Source organism: Phascolarctos cinereus, unplaced genomic scaffold, assembly GCF_003287225.1.
Source record: "Phascolarctos cinereus isolate Bilbo 61053 unplaced genomic scaffold, phaCin_HiC Scaffold_1;HRSCAF=81, whole genome shotgun sequence".
Classification (NCBI taxonomy): domain Eukaryota; kingdom Metazoa; phylum Chordata; class Mammalia; order Diprotodontia; family Phascolarctidae; genus Phascolarctos; species Phascolarctos cinereus.
In genome coordinates this window covers 212,797,774-212,821,640 of record NW_027555514.1, presented here as the reverse complement: position 1 = coordinate 212,821,640, position 23,867 = coordinate 212,797,774, and the positions used below count along the sequence as shown (strand labels likewise).

Genomic DNA, 23,867 nt, shown 5'->3' with positions numbered 1-23,867 from the left:
TAGCACAGAGCCTAGCATAGCCGAGACACTAAAGGAAAGGACTCCTAAAAGGGTTAAGCTATCTACCTGCCAGGTTCTTTCCTGTCTGCTTAGCCATCAAATTTTGATTTGTAGCTAGACAAGAGAGAACCCTTCATTGAGCCTCTCTCCCACTTTCCCCTATGATGATAGACAATTGATAGATATGACTTCCTCTTTTACCTCACCAAGGATGAGTTTGGTTTTCAGGGCAAGGGAGAAAGAAATAAGTGCTATGTATCTTCTAACATACCCATGATTCCCACTTCTTCCCATTTTACTTTAGAGCTTCCCTCTGCCTACCAGGATAATCCTTCCACCACTGGATATGCAAGTGTCCTTCCCTTAAGACCTATCTTTTCCCTTAAAATTTGAGCCTACCTGTCCTTGCACACAATAAATCTAATGTGGATTCATGATAGTGAGAGATTATATCATACCACTTATAACACAGTAATGAGACAATAACCATGTCAGATAAGACTCAGGACACAAAAAATCATACTCTGTACCACACAGATCAAGTTTTCAGTTACCTGCACTGTCTGTACTTGCGGTGGATGGATAACTGAAGATGACTGAGCAGTCTGGATGACGCCCTGATTTTGTACTTGTTCTCCAGAAAGATGTACAACTGTCATTGGTGCAGCTCCTCTTAGTGACATCTACAAATAAAAATAAATTCGATTAAGAAAGTATTTACTTCACCTATGCACAGAAGAAAGGCAAAATCTTGATAACGGGGAATGTGTATATTTAGGCCTTATTACATATTACTTTTTGCTGGAAATTATTTGGTTGGAAAACAGCAAATCCAATTTTAAAAGGTAAAATGAATGTTACTTTCTTTAGCAATTTGAGCATAATTTAATCACAATATTGAACTGGCTTAGCTGTGTATTAGGAAGGTCCAGAGAATTGAAGTGACTTGCTAAAGGTCATATAACTGGTGTCAGGGGCAAGTTTGGAACCCCAGTATCCTGGCTCCAAGTCCAGTGTTATTTCCACTATGCCAACTTTAGTCTCATCATCTGCATGGTGTTGGTGATATGAAGATGACTAGGATATAGTTTCTGCACTTACGGAACTTATAATCTAGTAGGGAGCGAGGGACAAGGACGTAAATGATTATAATCCAAATTAGAAATGTACAAGGTATTATTACTATGAACAGAAGCACAAATTAGGGAAAAGAAATGAAGGGGAAGAGTAGGACACCAGGCAAAGTTTCACAGCAATGACTTCTAAAGGGTGAAGAATTACATCCCCAAGTATGGAATACACTAACCAGGACACTATATTTGGTTTTCTTTCTTTTTTCATAGCCAGGAGAAAAAGCTAGCAAATCGTTTGTTAAACTAATTAGAATAATGATGTTTTCACTGCCATAGTTACAGAACAAAGGCACAGATGTGGTAGAGGACAGGTGAATTTAGGGACAGTGAATGGTACAGTTCGGCCGGAACAAAGAGTTCATGAAGCAAAACAGAGAAATCGGGAAAGTTAGATTGTAGTTAAGACTATAGGGGCAGCTAGGTGGCGCAGTGGATAGAGCACCGGCCCTGAAGTCAGGAGGACCTGAGTTCAAATCCGGCCTCAGACCAGACACTTGACACTTACTAGCTGTGTGACCCTGGGCAAGTCACTTAACCCCAATTGCCTTAAAAAAAAAAAAAACAAAACCAAAACTATATTAAAGACTGTGGAGGGCCTTGAGTGCCACACTAGGAGTCTGAGCTCTATTCTATGATTAATGGATAGACACCAAATCTAATCAAATTACTCAGGCAGCTATACATAAGATAAAATAGGAAGGAAAGGAATAGAGGCAGGACCAACAGGAGGCTATTTTAGTAATCAGAGTATGAGGACGTAAAGCAGTGGCCATGGGAATGCAAAGAAAGGGACAAGAGATGGAAATACAAATACACAGAACTTAATTAGCAATTTACTATCCCTTTTCCTTCTGAATCCAAAGTTGTTTCAAGGGTTTGAGCCTAGATGACTGGAAGAATAGTGATACCATAGGTCAGGTTCTTGGGAAAAGAGGATAAGTTCAGTCTTGGACAAGTGTGAGTGTGAACATTCATGTGGAAATGTTTACAGGCAGCTGAAGGTTGAGCACTGGGATACAGGAGTCATGGAAATTGTAGAAACAGATTTGAACATCATCCATTAGCAGATCTGGGAGTTGGTAAGATTCCCAAAGGGGGAAAAAAAATCAGAGGGCCAAAGATGTAGCCTCTTTGGAATCATTTAAAAACAAAACAAAAACAAACCCAACGGTTCATACAAGTGTAAGAACCTGCTCTAGGGCAAGGACTGTGGCAAACTTTTTTTGTAGTCCCCATGGCTTAGCACAAACATACATAGTAGCTTAAGAAACACCGATCGATCAAACAAACAAACAAACACTCGAGGCCCAGGACATCACAAAACATTGGTAGCAAATTGCTTGTATTAGTTAGGTTATATCATCACATCATAAATACTATTTCCCCTTTAGTAAAACTTCTTGTCAAAGAAAGTTTCTCTCTTCTGCTAATGAATTTGAATAATTATAATTTTAGTCATCTGAATCTTTTGGAGTTTTTGTTGTTGCTGTTTTTTTGGCTAGGCAAAGGGGTTAAGTGACTTGCCCAGGGTCATACAGCTAGTAAGTATTACGTGTCTAAGGCCGCATTTGAACTCAGGTCCTCCTGAATCCTGGCCCAGCGCTCCTTCCACCGTGCCACCTAGCTGCCCCCATCCGAATTTTTTAACAAGGTATTACAAGTAATTTTAAAAAATCAGTAATCTGATTCTAAATTAAAAGTGATTGTCACCGATTGTCCCCTTTTCTAATATATAACCTATTGTCTACCTATCCATAACCACCCAGAAAGTAAGTGCTCATTCACCACACGTGAAGAACATGTTTTCCCATACTAATTAGGATGCCATATTTGATTTCTTTTCCTTTTTAACTCTAAGGAGAAATGGCTAGGAAATAAATTGTTAAATGATTCAGGGCAATGGTGTTAATTACCATACTGACAACTTAGGGTAACTTTTAAGCTTTGAGGTATGCATCACACTTCGTAATGGATGTTTTCATATGCACTAAAATTCAAAAGAAAGAAAACCAGTTTCCATTCAGAACAGAAATTATACAACCCACAAAAATGAGATTTTCTAAGTTTAATGAGACAGTAATGGACAGATAAGTGGCCTAACTTAATGTTTGCCCACTAGCAGTCAGAGGATGGTGGTAGAAGGAAAAGTCTAGACATCTAATATTAATTTTATAGTATCACAGAAAATTTAGAATTGAAGGGATCTTAAATGTCATCTAATCCAATCTCCTACTCAAAGCATGAGTCTCTTTTATCAAAATCAAACTGATGGCTTGAACACTTCCAGTTACCAGAAATTTATTATTTTACAGGGTAACCTCTTCCATTTTTTGACATGCCTAATTGTTAAAAAAGTTCTTCCTTATACATGGAGTCAATAAATAGCTGCCTTCTTTTAACTTCTATTCATGTAAGATTTCCTTCTGCCCTCTGAAACTACACTGATTTTATTTATTCTTTTATATGTAATCTGTACATACTTATTTTTTTATTTTGGTGAGGCAATGGGGGTTAAGTGACGTGCCCATGGTCACACAGCCAGTGTCAAGTGTTTGGTCTGAGGCCTCATTTGAACTCAGGTCCTCCTGACTCCAGGGCCAGCGCTCTATCCATCGTGCCACCTAGCTGCCCTCTTCAACTATTTCTCACAGGACACAAGGGTCCACACTCCTTTCACCACTCTGGTCATCTTCTTCCCTCCAGACACAGCTCATCAAGATTTCTGTACCTGAACACAACTAGATGGGGTCAGAACATTTCAAAACACAACAGGACTGGTCATTCTTTTTTCCTAGACATTTTTTTAAATTAACACAGCCTTAGTTTACAATATTTCTGGGGGCAGCCATATGACCAGTACTAACTCATATTAAACTTGTGGTCAGCTAAAACACCTTTATTTTTTTCACATGAGAGGCAGCATAGTGTAGAGAATATGTACCTGGAATCAGGAATACCTGGGTTCAAAGCCCAATTTAGACACTAGCTGTGTGACCCAGGGCAAATCATGCAACCTCCTTGTGCCTCAGTTTACTCATCTGTAAAAGTCAGAGTTGGTCTCAGTAGTTTCCAGAACTTCCATAAATTGTAATCCTAAGTCTATGATTCTATATAAACTCCACCAAATTTCCTTCGATTTGCATTTCTATGCTTAATTTTTAAAATTTAAGTTCATGTCTCTGTTAGTTTGGCCCATTATTCCTATCTGTCAAGATCTTCCAGGATCCTGATTCTTTTATCTGCTCCTTCCAGCTGTGTTAACCACATCTGACAACTGTTCCCCTATGTTTTTATCCAAGTCACTACAGAAAAGAACAAAAAGGATATTCTGCAGCATGCCATGAGAGATGCTCATCAACTAAGTAGCCCCATAATGTACAGAATGCTGGGCCTGGTGTCAAGATGACAAGTTAAAATCAGGCCTCAGACTAGCTGTGTGACCTTAGGCAAGTCACTTAGCCTGTCTGCCTCAATTTCCTCATCTATAAAATCAAGATAATAATAGCGCCTACTCCAAGACTGTTGTAAAGATCAAACATAAAGAGCCTAGCACAGTGGCTGGCACATAATAGGCACTATGTGAATGCTATTATTATTCCATCGGATTGACGTGCATCAACCAATAACACTATACCACTCAACCAGCTACTAAAACTGTGGCTGCTGACTGTCCAGTCTCTCCATCTTGTCCAGGAGGATATGATAAGGGACTCTTTGCCTTCAGGAAATCATATATCTATGCTATTTATCTGATCTACCCCGCTAGAAATGGAAATGAAGTTACTTTCTTAAAAAAGGATACATAGCTGTCTTGGAATGACTTCATCTACTTTAGTAAACTCATGTAGGAGCCTCATAATCACTACTTCCATTCCTAAATAATCAATAACTATCTCTTTGATAATTTCGTTTAGAATTTTGCCAGAAATTGATGGCAAAATCACTAGCTTGCAATGTCTAAAATCTACCTTTTCTACTTTTAAAAAATTTGATTTAAGTTGATAATTAGCCAAGTTTAAGAGTTTATGACTAATCAAGATTAGAAGGAAAGTAGAAAGCTGGGAAACAATTTTTATACCAAGTTATCTCTGATAAAGGCCTCATTTCTCAAATATTTAGAGAACTGAGTCACATTTGTAAGAATATAAGTCATTTCCCAATTGAGAAATGGTCAAAGGATATGACTAGGCAGTTTTCAGATGAAGAAATTAAAGCTATCTATATTCATATGGAAAAATGCTCTAAAACCACTAGTGATCAGAGAAATGCAAATTAAAACAACTCTGAGGCACCACCTCACACCTAGCTAATGTGACAAAAAAGGAAAATGATAAATCCTGGAGGGGATGTGGGAAAACTGGAACATTAATGCATTGTTAGTAGAGTTGTGAACTGATCCAACCAGGCTGGAGAGCAATCTGGAACTAGGTCCAAAGGGCTATCAAACTGTGCACACCCTTTGATCCAGCAATACCACTACTAGGTCTGTATACCAAAGAGATAATACAAATGGAAAAAGGACCTATTTGTACAAAAATATTTATAGCAGCTCTTTTTTGGTGGCAAAGAAATAGAAATTGAGGGCATGCCCATCAACTGGGGAATGGCTGAACAAGTTGTGGTATGTGATTGTGATACAATACTACCATGCTATAAGAAATGACAAGCAGGCTGATTTTAGAAAAACCTGGAAAGACTTACACAAACTGATGCAAAGTAAAGTGAGCAGAACCAGAACACTGTACATAGTAACAGCAGTACTGGATGATCAACTGTGCATGACTTTTCCCAAGAATACAATGCTCCAAGACAAGGACTTATGATGAAAAATGCTATCCACTTTTAGTGAAAAGACCTGATGGAGCCTGAATGCAGATCAAAGAATATTATGTTTTACTTTTTTTCTTTTTTTTTTCTTTTGCTGTCTTCTTCACATGACTAATATGGAAATATGTTTTGCATGATTATACATACATAACCTATATAAATCTGCTTACTGTCTCAGGGAGGGGGAAGGGCAAGGAGAAAATCTGGAATTCAAAATGTTTAAAAAATGAATTTTAAGGCAGCTAGGTGGTGGAGTGGACAGAGTGCCAGCCCTGGAGCCAGGAGGGCCTGAATTCAAATATGTCCTCAGACACCTACTACCTGTGTGCCCCCAGGCAAATCACTGAACCCCAACTGCCTCAAAAAAAAAGTTAAGAAAAAAAGGAAAAAAATAAAAGAAAAAATGTTAAAAATTGTCTTTATATATATTTAGGGAAAAAATATTCAATTTTTAAAAATTATGATGTCTCATTCCTTGAGTTTTATGATTCCTTGAAGAGATACAAGTCACTACATGAAACAATTAGCCTTCAAAAGATTCTTGGATTCTTATTAGACAGATATGCTCAAACAGGCAAAATCATAACACATTATGCAAACCACTAATATCAACCTGAAAAATTTGACTAAAGTCCTCCCAGCCACAGTCAGCTCCCCTAAGAAGTCCCTACTAAATGATAAACTCTTCCCTTTTTTGAAAGAAAAAAAGTATTTGGGGAAAAAGGAAAGTAAAAAGGGTAAAAATTATAAAAAGAGGGTAAAACAACACCTAACAAGAAAAACCATGAATGTAAACAAATGAACTCATACATAATACAGAATAGGGTAGAAGAATGAATTAGAAATCAGAATCCAACATATGTTCTTTACAAGGTACATATTTGAAAGGAATTCAGTTAAAATGAAAGGCTAAAGTAAATCTATTATGCTTCTGGTAAATTAAAAATGGTGCACTCATGTTCTTAGAAAAGGTAACTGTAAAAATACTTAAAAGATATGCAGGAAGGCTACATTATGATTCAAATGAATACAGACAATATTAAAACTAAGCATATAATTGGTGGGCAAATGGGTAGCACAGTGGATAGCATGCTGGCCCTGGAGTCTGGAAGACATCTTCCTGAGTTCAAATCTGGCCTCAGATACTTACTAGCTGTGTGACCCTGGGCAAGTCACTTAACCTTATTTGCTCTGGTTTCCTCATCTGTAAAACGAACTGGAGAAGGAAATGGCAAAGTACTCCAGTATCTTTGCCAAAGAGCTGGACACGACTGAACAACAACAAATATATTTAAGGATATAGCATCTAAATACTTAAAGGTAAAGGTAAATTAAACACAAGGAGAAATCAACAGCAAAATAATAATTGTTGGGGATTTCAATGCATCCCTTTCAGACCATGACAAAGCTAAGAAAAGGGTAAAAAGAAAAAATGTAAGAGGCTGGACAAAATTTCATTAAAGTTAGATCTGATAACCTATCAACTTGTGAATGGGAATCAAAAGGGGTATACATATTTCTCAGGTTTCCATCACACACCTTTACAAAAAGATGACAATGTACTATGACAAAGGACTCATATAAACAAACACAGAGAAGCAGAAGTATTAATCACACCATTTGCTGTCCACAACATACTAACACTTTTTAATAAGTGCAAAAATGAAGAAAAGACTTAAATTTTAATGGAGACCAAATAAAATAATCCTAAGGAAGGAATAGGTCAAAGAACAAATCACAGAAGAAATAAATTTGTTTTTTTTAAAATTACACCAATGAAACAACATTTAAAAAAAAAAACTTTTGGGATATAGCCAGAGTAGTCCTTGTGGGAAACTATATTTCTCAACATTTTCATTAACAAAAAAAGAGAAAGAACAGATCAATAAATTGGGCATGCAACTAAAAAACTAGACTGGTTCTGTTTATTTTTTAAACCAAATAAACACAAAAATATGAATTCCTAAAATCAAAGATTTGTGTGTTGTCTTCCCCCAGCAGAATGTGTCCTTGAGTGCAGGGACTGTTTTTCTTTTTGCTTGTATTTTTATCATCAGTACTTAGCACCGAGCCTGGCAAGCATTAAGTACTTAAATGCTTGTTTCCTTCCTTCCTTTCAACACAACCCCTCCCAACAAACACTCCAGTTCTATTCAACCCTTCCACTTCACTCTCTGAAATGCCTGCTCCTTAGTAAAGTAACTTTCTTTCATATTACCTCCAATTTCTTGCATTCACAGAGACCTGGCTCCCTTTCAATGACATAGCTTCCCTGGCCATCCTTTCCAGTTCTGGTTGCACTTCCAATCACACCTCCTCTTACCTGGTGGTCATGATAGCACAGTCAGAATGATACTCCTTGCTCCCTACTGCCACATCCAGACAAGGTTCATTCGATCCATATCGATCACCTAATGGATACTCTGGAAGCTATTATCTACCAACCTTTAGGACACTTTCCTCCTTCCTCAATGAGTTCAGTGTCTGGCTCAGTCTCTTCTCCCCATTTCTAGCCCTCAAAATAGGGGGCTTCAACATACATACTGATACTCTCAAATATCCAAACTTCTCAATTCCTCAATTTACTTATTTTCCATGACCTTAGCTATACTCAGAAACGGTCATACCCTTCCTTGATCTTGCCCTTACCTACAAGTATTCTACTTCCATGTCGATTAACTGTGAAATTCATTTATCTAATTATCTTTTATTATTCTATAGTTCTCTCTCCCTAATCCTACTCTTCATCCTAATTATGAACCTCAATCCCTCCAACCCATGATTCTTTCCTAGGGTACTTCCTCCCTGAAGGAGAATTTTATCTCCTTCTTTCCCTAACCTGACCCCTTGGTGAATCAATTCAACTCTAGACTATCATTTGCTTTCAAATCCCTTGCCCCCTTATCCTATTGCTAATCATGCCAAGCCATGCCAAGCTCCAACCTCAGAATACTCCTATTATCTGCTATTCTTGTACTAATAAAATCAAAGGATTGCTGACCAGTTCCATTACAAATTTATGCTACATAGTCTCAACCTGGAGTTCACTTCAGCAAGACAATACTTTTTTTTTAAACTTCTTATTGATTCACCATCCCAGTCACCACAGCAATTCTTCCAAATCATTTCATCTCTCATCAAATCTCTCATAACATTCCAAACCCCAACACTCCCTCATCTGAGAACATTACCTCATATTTCACTGAAAAAACTGAGGCCAAGAGCTCCCTTTTCTCCCCTCCTCATCTCATATCACTTAAATATTATCCACCACTATCTCCTCCTTCACTTTGTCTTATGAAATAGCACTTCTTGACAAGGCAAAGCCCTCTACATACACGCATGATCCCATTTCATCCTGTCTTCTCCAGGGGACTGTCCTCTCTATTACCCCATATTTTCGCTCTAGGTCTACTGGCTGGCTGTTTCCCTATGGCTAAACACATGCTATGTCTCTCCCATCCTTAAAAAAAAAAACCACCCTCATTTGATCCATCCATCCCTGCTCGCTATTGTCCTTTATCTTGCCTTTCTCTTGTGGCTAAAAAGTCTTTAAGAAGGCCATCTACAATTGTGCTTCTACTTCCTTTTATCTTACCCTCTTAAAAAAAAAGAGGCTATTTTTGCCTTTCTTTGTAACCTCAGAGCTTATTATAATACCTGGCATATTGTAAGTCCCTAATAAATTTTTTTCTGAATGATTCATTCAAAGATCAAGAATCTCAATGAAAATAATTTTTTTAAAAACAGAATGAAAGGGGGTCTAACAGTACCACATTTCAAACCATACTAAAATGCAAGAATCATCAAAACTATTCAGTATTGATTCAAGAGTAGAAGAATTGATCAATGGAAAAGGTTAGGTACATAAAACAGAGAAGTAAATTTAACAAAGTACCATAGTGTTCAATAAACCAAAAAGACCCCCATCTACTGGAGTAAACACTCCTATTTGGAAAAAAAAACCGCTGGGAAAACTGAAAACCACTCTGGCAAAAGTTAATTTGAGACCAACATCTCACACTACACACTAAGACACATTTCAAATAAATCAAAAAAGCAGAAAAGCAAGGAAGGAAATATCTATCACAACTATGGACAGGGTATGGACAAGGTATAGAGACACTGACAGAAGATAAATGCAGCAAAAGGAGTATTTAAACAGTTAAATAGTAAAGAATATTTATAATAAGTTTCTCTGATAATGGTCTCATGCAAGATTTAAATATATGCAGAGTCATTCCCTAATAGACAAAGGATATAAACAGGCAATTATCAAAGAAACAAATCCAAGTTACCAAAAGACACATGAAAAAGTACTCCAAATCATTGTAATTAGAGAAAATCAAATTGAAACTACTCAAAAGTTCCATTCCATACCCATTAGACTGGCAAAAATGACAACTGTGTAGGGGTTATAAGAAAAGTGGCACAGTTTGCCCTGCTGATAAGGCTGTGAATTGGTTCAGCTATTCTGGAAAGCAACTGGGGATCATACTAAAGAGGTCAATCTGTGCATTTCCTCTGGCTTAGTGATATCACTGTTAAACCTTTACCCCAAGAATATCACAGAGAGGAAAGACCCATGTGTACAAAAATATTTATAGCACATTTCTGTATAAGCAAAAGAAACTAAGGTGGTTTCCAACACCTGGGGAACATATGAACAAATTATGGGATGTGAGTAATGGAGTATTATTACACTGTGATAAAATGTATGGTTTCAGACAACCCTGGGAGATTTATATGAGCTGATGCAAAGTTAAGTGGGCAGAACAGGAAAAATAATTTATGTAATAACATAGTAAAGAAAAACAAATAATATTTAATAAGTGCTGAAGGGGTCACAAGCGGAAAAAGTTTAAGAAGCCCTGAATTCTATATAATAACCAACTAGGATTACAGAGGACCAGTGATAAAATATGTATTCTACCTCCTGACAGGGGATAAACTCGAGGAGCAGAATTAAATATAAATTTTCAGACATGGCCAATGTGGGGATTTGTTTTGCTTGACTCTGGATATTTGATATTGGGTTTTGTTTTTTTCAATTTGGGGAAATGGAGGATTGAGGGAGGTGGGGAAGGAGGAGTTAAGGTCACCAAAATTTTAAAAAGGACCACTGAGGCATTTTAGGAAATACATAATAGAAGAAAACATAAGGAAGATCAGTAAGATGCACAGACAAGGTCAGCTCTGAATATAAAATCCTGAATTTGTGGCATACTTGGGAAAGAGAAACAAACTGTACTTTGTGCTGCATGTGTAATCTTCTTTTTTCAGCTCTGTATATGGAAATGTTCTTATTTTGTGTTTAAGTTCAGAATACACTGTTTTTAAATTTATTTTCATAAATATGACCATTTCTGTGTGTAGCTGAGGAGTAGCTGTAGTAGAGGAATAACAGGTCACAGAAGTTGAGGAGACTGAGGAACAGGGAAGTTAGGGCATCTGAAGGATCATTAACATATGTGTTTAAGCTTCCTATTCTGACAGCAGCATTTTGGGTGGAAAAGGAGAACAAGGCAAGGACTAAATTCACTGAGAAAGGAGGAAGAATGTCCAAGGGAGTCAGCAGATAATAACCAGCAGAATATGAAATGACTGACAAATCTGGATAGCACAAATCTCAAATGAGAAGCTGCTGCATGACAATAGTAGGAGAGGCCCAAAGTGGCAAGGGAGAACAAGGTATACTCCAACTTTCCCACCCTAACCAATGAGTTAGGAGGTATAAGAGAAAAAACATCCAATGTGGCAAGGATAACCTGGGATGCAATGTCATTAGAAGGAAGCCAATGGGTATTAGAAAAAGGTTTGAGAGGAAGTTTGTTAATTATGGAGCAAGCTTTCTAGAGGGCACAGTGGAAGGGGTGGAAAGATTTGTAGTAGGACACAGAGGTGGGCTGAGATGGACAGGAATGACTGAGTAGGCACATAGAGTTGGAAAGAAGAGTTTGTTATTCCACAGGGGCAGTATCGCTATAAGAGGAAGAGCAGGAGAGGGTGAGAATATGTTAAGAATATGTTAACTATTGGGGAATGAGTTCAGCTAGAGTATGAGTGGATAGGAAGAGATCTGCTGGCGAAGACAGTTTATTAGAGGTTAAGATCAGCCTTCAAGCTTGCGCGGGCAGTGTTGGTGTCCTGTGAGGCCTTGGGAAGCATTCTTCATGGCAGGCATGAGCAGATGAAAGTAGGGCCTGGGAAGACTGGAGACAGCATGCATAAGCAAGGCTTGGCAGTGCTCATAAATTTACAAAGAATAGAGAATGTACCCATGAATCCTGGACTTTCCCCTACCCTCTTTAGCTTTTCCAGAAGCACAGTGTTCTTCTCTCCCACGGGTGGGGAACCTGTGGCCTCTAAGCCACATGTGGCCTTCCAGGTCCTTTGAGTCAAAGGGCTATACTTGAGGACCTAGAGGCCACAAGTCCACATCTCTCCCTCCAACCTGTCACCCCATCCACTTCAGCTCAGCAGACAGGGTTATCAGGTTAGCAAGTGTTACTGTAGTACAATGGAATTTTAGTGTAAAATCCATTGCCAGCTAATTAAGGTCTAATCAAACAAATCCATTCTGAGAATTCCTTCCTGTCATTTCCCTTTAGCTCACAGCACCTCTATCAGGCTTTAAGTCTTGGAGTTATCTCACATTTACATTGATATCTCAGAAAGTATGCCTTATCTGATTGTCTAATTCAGAATTACTTGGAAAGGAAAGATTTTGCCATACTTGGGAATCTGACAATCATTCATAATGTCAACAATAATATTATCCAAGCTTAAGGATGAACCATTTAAAGCTGGGTTTAATAACAAGCTTTTAAAGATTATCAATCAGGAAAATAATAGAAATCATCTTAAATGCCTGGATTCAAAAAGGATGTATGATAGAGTGGAAAAAGGACTGGTTTAGAATCAGAGACCTGTGCTCATATTTCATTCTGACACTAATGGTGTGATCCTGAATGAGCAAGTCGATTATTCTCTCTGAGTCTCAGTTTCCTCATCTGTAAAATGGAGATTAATAGTATAGCTACCTGATAGGTTTGTTGTGAAGAAAATGCTTTGTAAACTCTAAAACACTTTATACATACCAGTTATACAATAAGAAAGTGATAATTCTGCTTTTAACAATTGCTTCTTCTGGTGGTAAAGAAAATTATTTTTTTCCTTTGGACTATTTACTCCAAACTTTTCTTGTACCCTTTAACAGATGGTCTTCTAGACAGATACAGTTAATCAGTGGATGAGTTTTATAGATCATCTAATTCAATTACACATCATCATTTGGAAAACAGGCACATATAATTGGCCAAACTCTTCTGAGGGACTATGGGAGGCTCTGGAATGTTATGAGACTTGATATTGTCACACTTATTGTCCACAATAAGAAAAACTAGAGTACTTCACCATCTGTTGGGAATTCCTTTTTAACTTGACTACATACCAGATATCCCTAGAATGCAAAACACCTTTGGCAAGAATGTCTCTGTTTTATACTTTATATACTTTTATGTTTTACTTGCTATTAATGACAAGAGGGTTATCTCTATTACCTTACTTTTAAAGAAATCTTATATAATTTTGACATGCATGGGAGACAGCTTGTTGGAAGAGAGCCTTGAAGGTAGCATTTTGATAGATCAAATAAATAACAGTAAGTTGCTTTGCGACTCTACTGAATCTAATGCCCTTTCCTAGTTAACAGACAGTAAGCTTCTACTGGCATACTGTAGTCTCCAAATCTTTCATTTCACTGCGTGCTGGTAAAGCTGTGGGTCAACTGTGGAAAACTTCGGGTGAGATCTTGTTTGCTGCTCTCTAACACACCCTCATCAAAGACACTCTCAGTGTGCAGATCTTCAAAAGATTGTAGGAAAGTAAACACGGGTGAGTCAGTAGTTACTGATGTTCCTTCTGTCACCCCTTTCTTAACGGGGCAGGAATAAGTTTCAAGACTTTTTCCATGTCTTTGGTACCTTTCTCTCCTACGTGCACTTTGGGAATCAACTCTTTAACAACCTCAAGTACGTCAAGGACCTCCTCTGTGCATATTTGGTTTAGCCCCGTTGCTTTTTCTACTTTTGTTTCCCTTTTGTAACCCGTCTCTCCTCCTCCCATCCCCATTTACCTTTCCAATCTTCTTATACCTCACACATCTCCCCTTTTAAAGCACTTCTATGTATTCAGTGATACCTACTCCTCTGCCACTCCTCCTGTCAGTTCTGGGCATTTTCACTTACTGTCCCCATGCCTAGAATGCTGCCCCTCCTCATCTCTGCCTTGCTCGGCTTCCTTCAGCTCCCAGCTAAAACTTCACCTTCCACAGGAAGCCTTTCTTGCTTTCTCTTGATGTTTGCCTTCCCCCTGTTGATTACCTCCAATTTATCCTCTATAAAGTCTGTTTGTACAAAGTAGTTTGCATGTTGTCTCTCTCATTGGACTGAGAGCTTCTTTGAGAGCAGGATGTTTTGGTTTTGCCCCATAGATTACCACAGTGCCTGGCACATAGTAGGGACTTAATAAATGCCTGACTCACCACTGCCCTTTCCAACCTCTGAACCTTAAGGTGGTGACCCCATTGTCACCAATAATACAAACAATTTGTTATAACAAACATCATAGATCTTTTTTATTTCTAACCTTTAGGTTGTCCTTATTTCAGTTTCACCATCAGATGCCTTTGGTGTGTGTTCATGTAGTTAGGTCTCTCACCAAGATTCTTCTTTTCCCTCACCCTCTTTACATGACTTCTTACTGTTTTATTAGGCAATACTGCCCATAACCTTTACAATTCTTCTCCGTATGACTGTGTAAACAAGGTTATATTCTACACCAGTTTTGCCCGTGGCTGCCCTATCTCTTTGTTTGCCAAACAAGTCAAGTATTTGCTGACTAAGACAGTCTTTTTGGATTCCTTGTTGTGATAATTTATTTACAGGGGCTAACCTTCTGTAGGAATTGTCATACTGGGGTTAAATGTGCTTTCCTAACCTTTTCCAGGTTGGAATGTTTTAATTTTAAATAACTGAGAGGCAATATAACAGTGAATAGAGAGCCAGCCCTAAAGTTGGAAAGACCTGGGTTCAAATCCTGTTTCTGTCATATACTGGCTATGTAAACCCTGGGGAAGACAGAGATGAAGTCAGGGAAAACCAATGCTTCTGAGAAGATGTAAAGATAGGAAATTAGAAGAAGTACTGAATGGTCATGTGGATGCCCATTAGGCAAAGTTACATGAGTTATAAGTGTTTAGTAAATAGAGAGGAAGATGAAAATGGTACTGAAGAAACTGAAACACATTTAAACAAAGAGATGAGTGGATGGCAACTAAAGCAAACGTCACTTTCATTCAGTCACCCAGAATCCTCCCTGCTCTGTTCATCACAGGAGCATCATTGCAGCCTGAGGAAGCAGCATACCTAGGAGTCAGAAGACCTGGGATGGAGTTGAGTCTTCACATACACTAAAACAGGAATAATAATACTTATACTTCCTACTTCACAGGGTTGTTGTATAATAAATGCTTTAAATTATAGCCATGCAAGGAATTTATGCTACAGTCATCTGAGACTTTAAAAGGTAAAAATTACAGATATGCCCATGTTAAAATAATTTGTTCAAGAAAAATATCCAGAATGCACTAATCAGTCTGTTAGGTAAAAACAATGTAAATACTTACTGACTTGGTATAATGGTCATCATCCTTTGAATAATGTAAGGAAAAAAATCAACAAGCATCCATGATAAACCAGCTGAACTACAGAGCTGATTAGTTTACAAAGATGTTATGAAATATCTGCTTCAATTAAATTTGGTAAATCAACAGCCAAACCTCCCTTCCTTCTTTGCAGAGGTATAGAATATTGAATATACTGTTTTACTGAGTTGACGTTTTGGTTACTTTTTGCTGAACTGCTACCCCACTCCCCTTTCTTTTTCTTTTTTGCAATTACGTTTCTATGAATAGAGAACTGATATATTTGGAAATGAAAATGCTATAATAAGGAGAGAGATAAAAATTTTTTTCAACTCAACTCATTTTTCTTAAGTGACTGCAAAAATATGAAAAAAAAACCACACCCAAATTACTGATTTGTATGTCTTAAAAATGAAGTTTGTCTCTAGACTGTGAAGACTATATATTACACTAAAAAAGAATTTTTTTCCTTATAAAAGTACAGTTTTCCTGATGTGATTAAGTGCAAATCCACTCTCATGAAATCTTAACATTTCATACAGTCCTACGTGTTGGTGGTCTTTTTAATCACTAGTACTTTAAAATTTGGCCCAGTGGATTAATCTAAATACAGTATATTCTTAATCATTTCAAAATTATAGAAACTGACCCATGCTTTACCTGTTGAGCAATTTGAGAGATATGAGCACCCTGTACTGTTGTACCTGGTTGTGGTGCTGTCTCTGAACTGTTACTTTTGTGGGAATCTTCCATAATCAACTATAAGAAAAAAAATTTGGTTAAAATGTTAGTCTTTGGATGTTATTCTTCTTCAAATATGTCAGGAAACGTGGCCTTTTCAGGCTATTTACAGCACCCATATCTACAGTTTCAAAAACTGCTCCCAACCTTAACTTTTGTTACAGAGATTTATTAAGAATGCTTAATAAACGGCAAAAATATGAACGATTCCAAACTGTTACCCCTAAAAATGTTTGAGATAACCTGCAAAAAACTTTCCTAAAGCTGATTCCATTTAAAGAATACAATACTACATAGCTGAGTGAGGACACAGACTTTCCATTTTCTAGGCTAAAGAATTATTATATTTGTACTTTATAATATATGGACATTTCTCAGGCCAAAGTTGAGAGAAGCACATTTTGCTGTCTCAATACTCCTCTCATCAGAAGGGAGCTCACCATTCCAGACAGATGGATCAGTTGAGAGTTGTGTGGTTTGGAACAGAATCGAAAAGAATAAAGCAGCATGAAAGAATCAAAAAGTGTCAATAAGGAACTATGAAGCAAGAAGGCTGGGGGTGGGGGATTGGGGGAAGGGAGGTGAAGGGTGCAGAATGAACAGGGCAGGTTCTTGAGGGAGTTTAGAAAAGGAAGAGTAAAAAGGGGAAGGGAAGGAAGGGAACAAGCATTTCTAAGTACCTACTATGTGCCAGGCACTGTGCTAAGCACTTCACAAATATGCACTGTTTATCTATATACTCATCACCGGTTCAATTACAGTAAAGATAGTGTAAAGTCCTTTAGTCCATTTCTTTAAGGGAACATAAATACAGGAATTTATTACCAACAGTTACATGGAAGATAGTATTTCTAACCAAACATTTTAATGTTTAAAAAGTAACAAACACAAGACATATTAAATGATACAATTTTAACATCTATATCTACAATTCAATACATTCAAACAGAAAAAATGCATAGGCAAGGTATTTTCACATTTTTTTCACTGATAATAGACCAGTTTTTAAAATTATCTGTTTCAGAAGACAGTCAGAATTTGAACCAAAGCAAATTAAAAAAAAAAGTCACAGTAGATTGGGCCTTGCAAGATAAAACGTTTTAACACTATGACTTGAAATTACTTTTCTTGTTCATTGTGACTCACTGACTTTTTTCCTGTCCTAAGGAAATCAAGTAACACTTCTTTTAGTGGAAAACTGGACCAACAAGCAGCAGATAAGACTACAGAAATATTCTTATATATCAGCAAATGGTGTTTTCAACGCTTAACGACTGTCCAAAGGAATACGAGGCAGCTAATTTTCTATATTAAAAAAAATCTTCACCTTAATAACCATGGGCAAGTCAATTAACTTCTCTGAGCCTCAGTTTCCTAAAATGGAGGAAAAAAATACTTGCTCTAACATGGGCTAGACAGGGGAAGTGCTTTGCAAAATCTACAATTGCTATAGAATATTATTACAGCATTTTAAAATAATGATGTCAATGGTATGGGGCATGCCTACATTTTCTCCTATTCTTTTACTTTTTAACCTCAACCTTTTATATATAAGTAAGCTTAATATACCATTTGAGAGACTATGCAGAATACTTGTTCAACAGAGAAATTTTCTTGAAATATAAAGTAGACTGGCCAGTGTGGTAGCACACACCTGTAATCTCTACTACCGGGGAAGGCTGTAGATCACTTGAAGTTCTGAGATGCAACTGGGCTAAAAAGGCCAACCAGTCATCCCCATTAAGTCCTGCCTCATTATGGTGAGGCCCTGAGCGTAGGGCGACACAAGACTCTCTAAGAGGTGGAGAACCCACCCAATTCAGAAACAAAGCAAAGTTTCCACGACAATCAGCAATGAAATCAGGCTCATAAGTAGATGCTATGCTTCCAGCCCAGGTGAGAAAGGGAAGAGGAAAAATGGGAGGGAGGCAAAAAGGAAGGAAGGAATAGAGAGAGGGAGAGAGGAAGACCTAAAGAGCACATCTAAGCAGCCACTGATGGAAAGTTGAAGTAGGGTAACCACAAGCATAGTGGGCAGAACAAACACAAAGTGCCATAATTAAAGAATGCTGAGAAACTCTTGAAATACTATCCAACCTGATGAGTAGCTATAAGGAATAGTCTGGCTGTTACATTAAGCAAAAGATTCTCACAGACTGAAAATCAAAAATAGGTCATCAGGGGCACCTAGGTGGCACAGCAGATAGAGCTCAGGCCTTGGAGTCAGGAGGACCTGAGATCAAATCTGACCTCAGACACATGACACTAGCTGTGTGACCCTGGGCAAGTCACTTGACTCTAACTGCCTCACCAAAAACCAAAAACAAAGCCAAAAAAACAAAGTGGGAAGGCACTGAAATAAATGCCAGGCTTTATACGTGCTCTGTGGAAACATAAGAAACGTCAAGAGAAACTTCTTATGAAAGTATAGAAAGTATGCAACATATGCAGAGGGCTAGATCAGGAAGGAGTGAGTGGAGGGATTTCTCTGCCAGCCCACCCGCCCCATTATCATCATCATCATCATCACAGCAATAATGGTGACACACAGCAGAAACACATGGCAATGGGAGACATATGCTTGTCCAAGTATGCCTGAAATACAGTTCCTAGACCTCTCAATTTGCCGCATTCTTCCATTTTTTTGTTTCCTTTTCTGAGTGCAGGTCAGCAAATAGTAAGATGCTTCCTCAGACTGGGAGACAGGTTACCCTGTCTCAAGTTTATCTGACAGTCTTGACAAGTTGATAAAATCCTGAGTTTGAGAAAGCATTTCCTTAAAAGCATGCTTCTCAGAAGAGACTAGGATGTCCAGTATTAAATCCTATAGCTGGAAGACTAAAGCCACACCATGATCAAGAACTCACCAACTCTACCTGACAATTCTATGAGATGCTCAGGAAGTACAGGTACAAGGTAAATGGGACATATTTGTTCAGCAGTCCCACAAAGGGTTTTTAATGGGCTATTTGAGTATTTTGTTTCTCTCCGTGTTCCCAGGAGTCCTTTGTGTAGTCTGCAATTTCTGCGATGGAAGAAATAAAAAACTATTCCTAACCTGGTACCTGCATTTTACACTGACTACCTCTGTAGGAAAGAACTCTGCTACCCAATTTTGGGGAAACTTGGTCTAGATACAAGATACCTAAGCTTTAGAAACTGCAAGCACTATTAACAAGCCAAAGAGGCTGTTTTACCGTCAGACCCTCCCAAGATCAAGACTGAGTCTGTGTGAACACTGAATCCCTTAATGTAACATGAGTAACTAATATGTGTCAATTGGTAAGCCATTTGACCTATTCAGCATTGAATTTCTTTATCTGCAAAGCGACATTACTGGACTAGGTGATCTCTTAAAATCCCTTCCAGAATGAAAAATCATATTATTCTAGAGTACGGAAAGATATAAAAAGACAACAAAGAGCAATTTTCCGATTTAACAAAATTGCTAATGTTTATAAATTACCTAAAAGATAGTAAATTAAGCAGAGCTACTTTGGAAATAACTGAGTAGAGATGTGTTTGTAGTTTTTTTCTTTCTTTCTGATGGGTATAGAGCCCCAGTGAGTAACTTCTCTACCAAATGCCCAGAAATACCTTCTAGGTACCTGAGTCTTAGAGAGCTGCCCAAGGCATTCAGTAGTTAATTGACTGGCCCAGGATGATACAATCACAAACAATGGGGCAGAGCTAGCAATTCCAAGAACAGAAGAAGCTTTTAGAGTTGAAGAGGTTCCCATACTGGTCAACTGCTCCAGCAGTTAACTGAATTAAAAACAAACAAAACAAAACAAAATAAAAAAAAAGAGGGGGAGGTGGAAGCATAAGGAAAGAGAAGAAAATTTCGAAAAACTGTTCATACATGTTTCATCTGTTGTGTAACAGTTAAGTTGTGGTGATTACATTATTTTCCAAATAAACACACAACACAAAACGCAAATCATAACCGATCAGTGGTCAAGTTCACCAACAGGTCTTAACAAGCAAGTGTTGGCAGGTGAGCCTGTCTGGAATTGTTGTAGAAGTCCAGCACGCACTGGCAGGAATATGTGCTTGTAATGACTTGTTTATAATTTGATACTCTTATGGTTACATGACCCAATATTACATCATCAAAATTTCAATGTAGGAAAAACCCCACAAATATACAATAAATTATTAAATTTAAGATGTGTCATTTAAAAAAAATTATATATTTTTAAATGACCCAAATTTCCAAAAAAACCAAAACAAAACAAAAAAAAACCCCAAATGTTAAAGAAAATAGATTTCCAGGGGGGCCCTGAGTAATTTTTTTTTAAAAAGGGGACAGTAGGCCAAAAAACTTTGGGAACCTCTGTTCCAGAGCAACCACCATTACACAACATACTAGTCAAGTCCTGAACTCAAAGGTAAGACTTTTTTCACAAATGAGGATCAGCATTCAATCTGACTATATAGCCAGATCAATGGTGGTAAGGGTCATTTATATAGACTCCTGATTAGTCATGAGCCTGAGGCAACTGAAGGAATAAATTAAAAATGTTATTGTAGGTAACCACTTAATCCTTCAGTGACACACCAAAAACACCTTTTGCATTTATTCTTTATATATTCATACATATGTAATCTCCCCATTGAACGTAAACTTCCAGAAAATAAGCAGTTTTGTGTTTTTGTCTTTATGTCCTCAGGATCTAAAATAGTGCCTGGCACATCAGAGGTGCTTAATAAATGTTTGTTGCTAGTCAGAGCCTTTCCCCTTCTATAAAATTTAAGGTGTCATACAGTTTTGTGAATCCGCAAAAGTGTAAGTAAAATAACTGGGTTCCACTGAGTGGCAAACCCAATATTTTCTTAAGTACTTACTGTTCATCACACCCATTGTTATTTTAGAAGTTTATTTTTGTGCTGTTGATCAAATCATGTTCCATAAAACAATTATGAAAAAAGTTGAAGGTCCCTAAAAAACCTTGCCCTTACGAAATGACATAAAAACCTAACATATTTGGTCAACACAGGCATTAATTATTGTTAAGTGAAGAGAACTACTAAGTACTTCAAACTGGTGTTGAAAGTAGTTTGTATTTTAAAAATATAACAAGATATATAAATTGTGGCAAGCTCTGTAGAAAATTTAAAAAGCATAGCTTTAAACCTGAAAGGAAGCTTATAGGTCATCTACTCCAACTTCCCATTAGAGCCAAAAGAAAAACAATGGCCTCAAATCCAGCACTCCAATCTAGTGTGACAGGCATACCTCCAGCTACTTCGCAGGAAATGCATCATATGACTGCGAAATATCACTACATCATTACTACACTAGCTGGGGAAATGAGGTCAGCAAAACCTTTGTTTACAGACTTCTCTATAGGGATTTATTAGCATCCCTGCAAGATCAGAACTTGGGGAAAATTCTCCCACCTAGGGTCTCTGAGAGAACTCCCACTGGAGAATTTATGGAGGGGTCAAGAACAAAATTCTCACAGCACCGGCCTCGGCGGGATGGGTTTTGATCTCCATCTAATTTGCATAATGGGTGGCTGTATCTACGGGGATGAGATCACAGAGCCATTAGCTTTTAGGAGCATTTCAGTCATTATCCTCAAAGAGATAGCATCTCAGGTTATTTATTATTTAGCGTCAGCAGTCATCATCATCATCATCTTTAATTTTGTATAATGGTAAAATGCCACTGTGGAGTTCAGGCAACCAGGCACCATAAGTTCCATCACTTACAGAACATAAGCAGATGGTGAGTTTGACCAGGAGTTGTATTCGACTCCTGTCTTCAGGGCTCTGTGACTCCCGGGCAAGTCAATTTCTCTCCCTTTCCTCATCTGTAAAATGGGGCATTATGATGGCCACACAGATAAAGACGGCTATAATAATGGGTTGCACTGAGTTATCAAATGTGATGGAAATGCAAACTTTAAAGTGCTAAGCGTTAATTACTTACATCGATATATTACTATACTATAGAATACTATGCAATAGTAACATATATACACTTATGTGTATTGTGTAGGCATGTCTGTCTGTGCATGTATATACATACACACATATAAATAAAATACTAGCTATCATCACTATCACCACCAAAAATCAGACTGGTAACCAGTACGGGCCGTTAGGTGGCGCAGTAGGGGAGGTGGGGGAGACTAGAGTTCAAATCCAACCTCAGACTTTAAATTCATCCTCCTTCCTAGTTTTTTAAGTCTGGGCAAGTCCCTTAACCCACTCCGGTTTGTCTCAGTTTCCTCAGGCGTATAAAGGAGGTAACAATAGACCCTGCCCCCACCCCCCGTGTTGTAGCGAGAATCAATGCGATAGTATGAGTAAAGCGCTTTGCAAAGCCTGAAAGCGCTACACACCAGCGCTTCCGGACCAGCCAGGAACGCGGGGCTAAGCCGCGGGTGGCAGCTGTCGCCCCAGGGCCGGAGGGAGGGCACGGCGTGGGGGGGGGTGGCCGGCCCATCCCGCCCCAGCGGGGAGGGGTCACTCGCGGACCGGGCCCCGCGTCTCCCTCCCCTGGGGCTCCGCCCGCTGTGGCGCCCACGTCCCCCAGCCCGCCGGGGAGCGCGCAGGCGGCTCCCCCGGTCCGGCCCGGCCCTCCTCCGCCTGGGTCACTCACCTGAGGCCACTCCCGACGTCGCCGCTCGGGTTCCCTGGGCGGGAACTTCCCCTCCTCCGAGAATCAAGTTCCGAGCCCGGGTCTCCCTAGCGCCCGCCTTCCGCCGCCCTCCCCCCGGCGGCCCGGGCCGGTCGGTTCGTGCCCCTCCCCCCGGCGACCTCCCTCCGGGCGGAGACGGGGCGGAATTGGAACTGGGGGCCGCCGCCGCGGTGGCCGCCGGGCTAAGCCCCGGCCGTCAACGTCTCCACCGCGGTTCGGGCAGACGACGGGGGCGGCATAGTCCACTCGGGGCCCGAAGCTGGGGGAGCCAGGAGGAGGGGGAGGGGACAAAATTTTTTCCCCTTGCGAGCCGCCGTCCGACGTCACCACGCCGTCCGCGTGACCTGGCGACGTCGGGCGTCGGACTGTGTGAGCGCGCTGGAATCGGGAGGAGAAATTCAGAGGAAGGCTGAGCGGCTAGGCGGTGGGGGAGTGCCTTTCTCTGCGGTTTCGCAGTTCTTGGCCGTGGCCTTGGGGCTCAGTGCTTGACCCCCAACTCCCCACCCCCCCACGCCGTGTAACCTAAGTACCTACCCGTCCTTCCTGCGCTGCATCCTCAGACGGAGCTGAGCTCGGCCAGGTGGCGCCTCGGTGGTGCTTCCTGTCTGTAACCCACCCCCTCCTCTCTCCACCCCCACCCGAAATAATTCAATCACTGATGCTTTTTTTTTTTTAAATCCGCCGGTGATTTCATTAGCGTTGACAACTCCCGCTGTGAATGTAGATACACACTTCATTCTGCACTTTTAAAGTAAAGGTTTCAGCCAGGAGCTATATGAACACAATTACAAAACACTTTTCACACAAA

At 39.2% G+C, this 23,867-nt stretch overlaps 1 protein-coding gene across 4 annotated transcripts in view; it reads right to left on the bottom strand.

Moving 5' to 3' along the window:
- ATF1 (activating transcription factor 1) overlaps window positions 1-23,615 on the bottom strand; it is a 42,611-nt gene extending 18,996 nt beyond the window's left edge. For 2 of the 4 annotated variants that reach the window (XM_020966163.2, XM_020966165.2), the window contains exons 1-3: window positions 23,021-23,365; window positions 16,327-16,425; window positions 555-683 (exon numbers count right to left, since the gene is read on the bottom strand). In XM_020966163.2, the coding sequence (XP_020821822.1) occupies window positions 555-683; window positions 16,327-16,419 (222 nt within the window). In that variant the 5' untranslated portion in view covers window positions 16,420-16,425; window positions 23,021-23,365. Of the gene's footprint in view, window positions 1-554; window positions 684-16,326; window positions 16,426-23,020; window positions 23,366-23,593 lie in introns of those variants that run through there. The other 2 variants (XM_078156844.1, XM_020966164.2) reach the window with 2 other exon arrangements.
- Window positions 23,616-23,867: the final 252 nt, after the last annotated feature.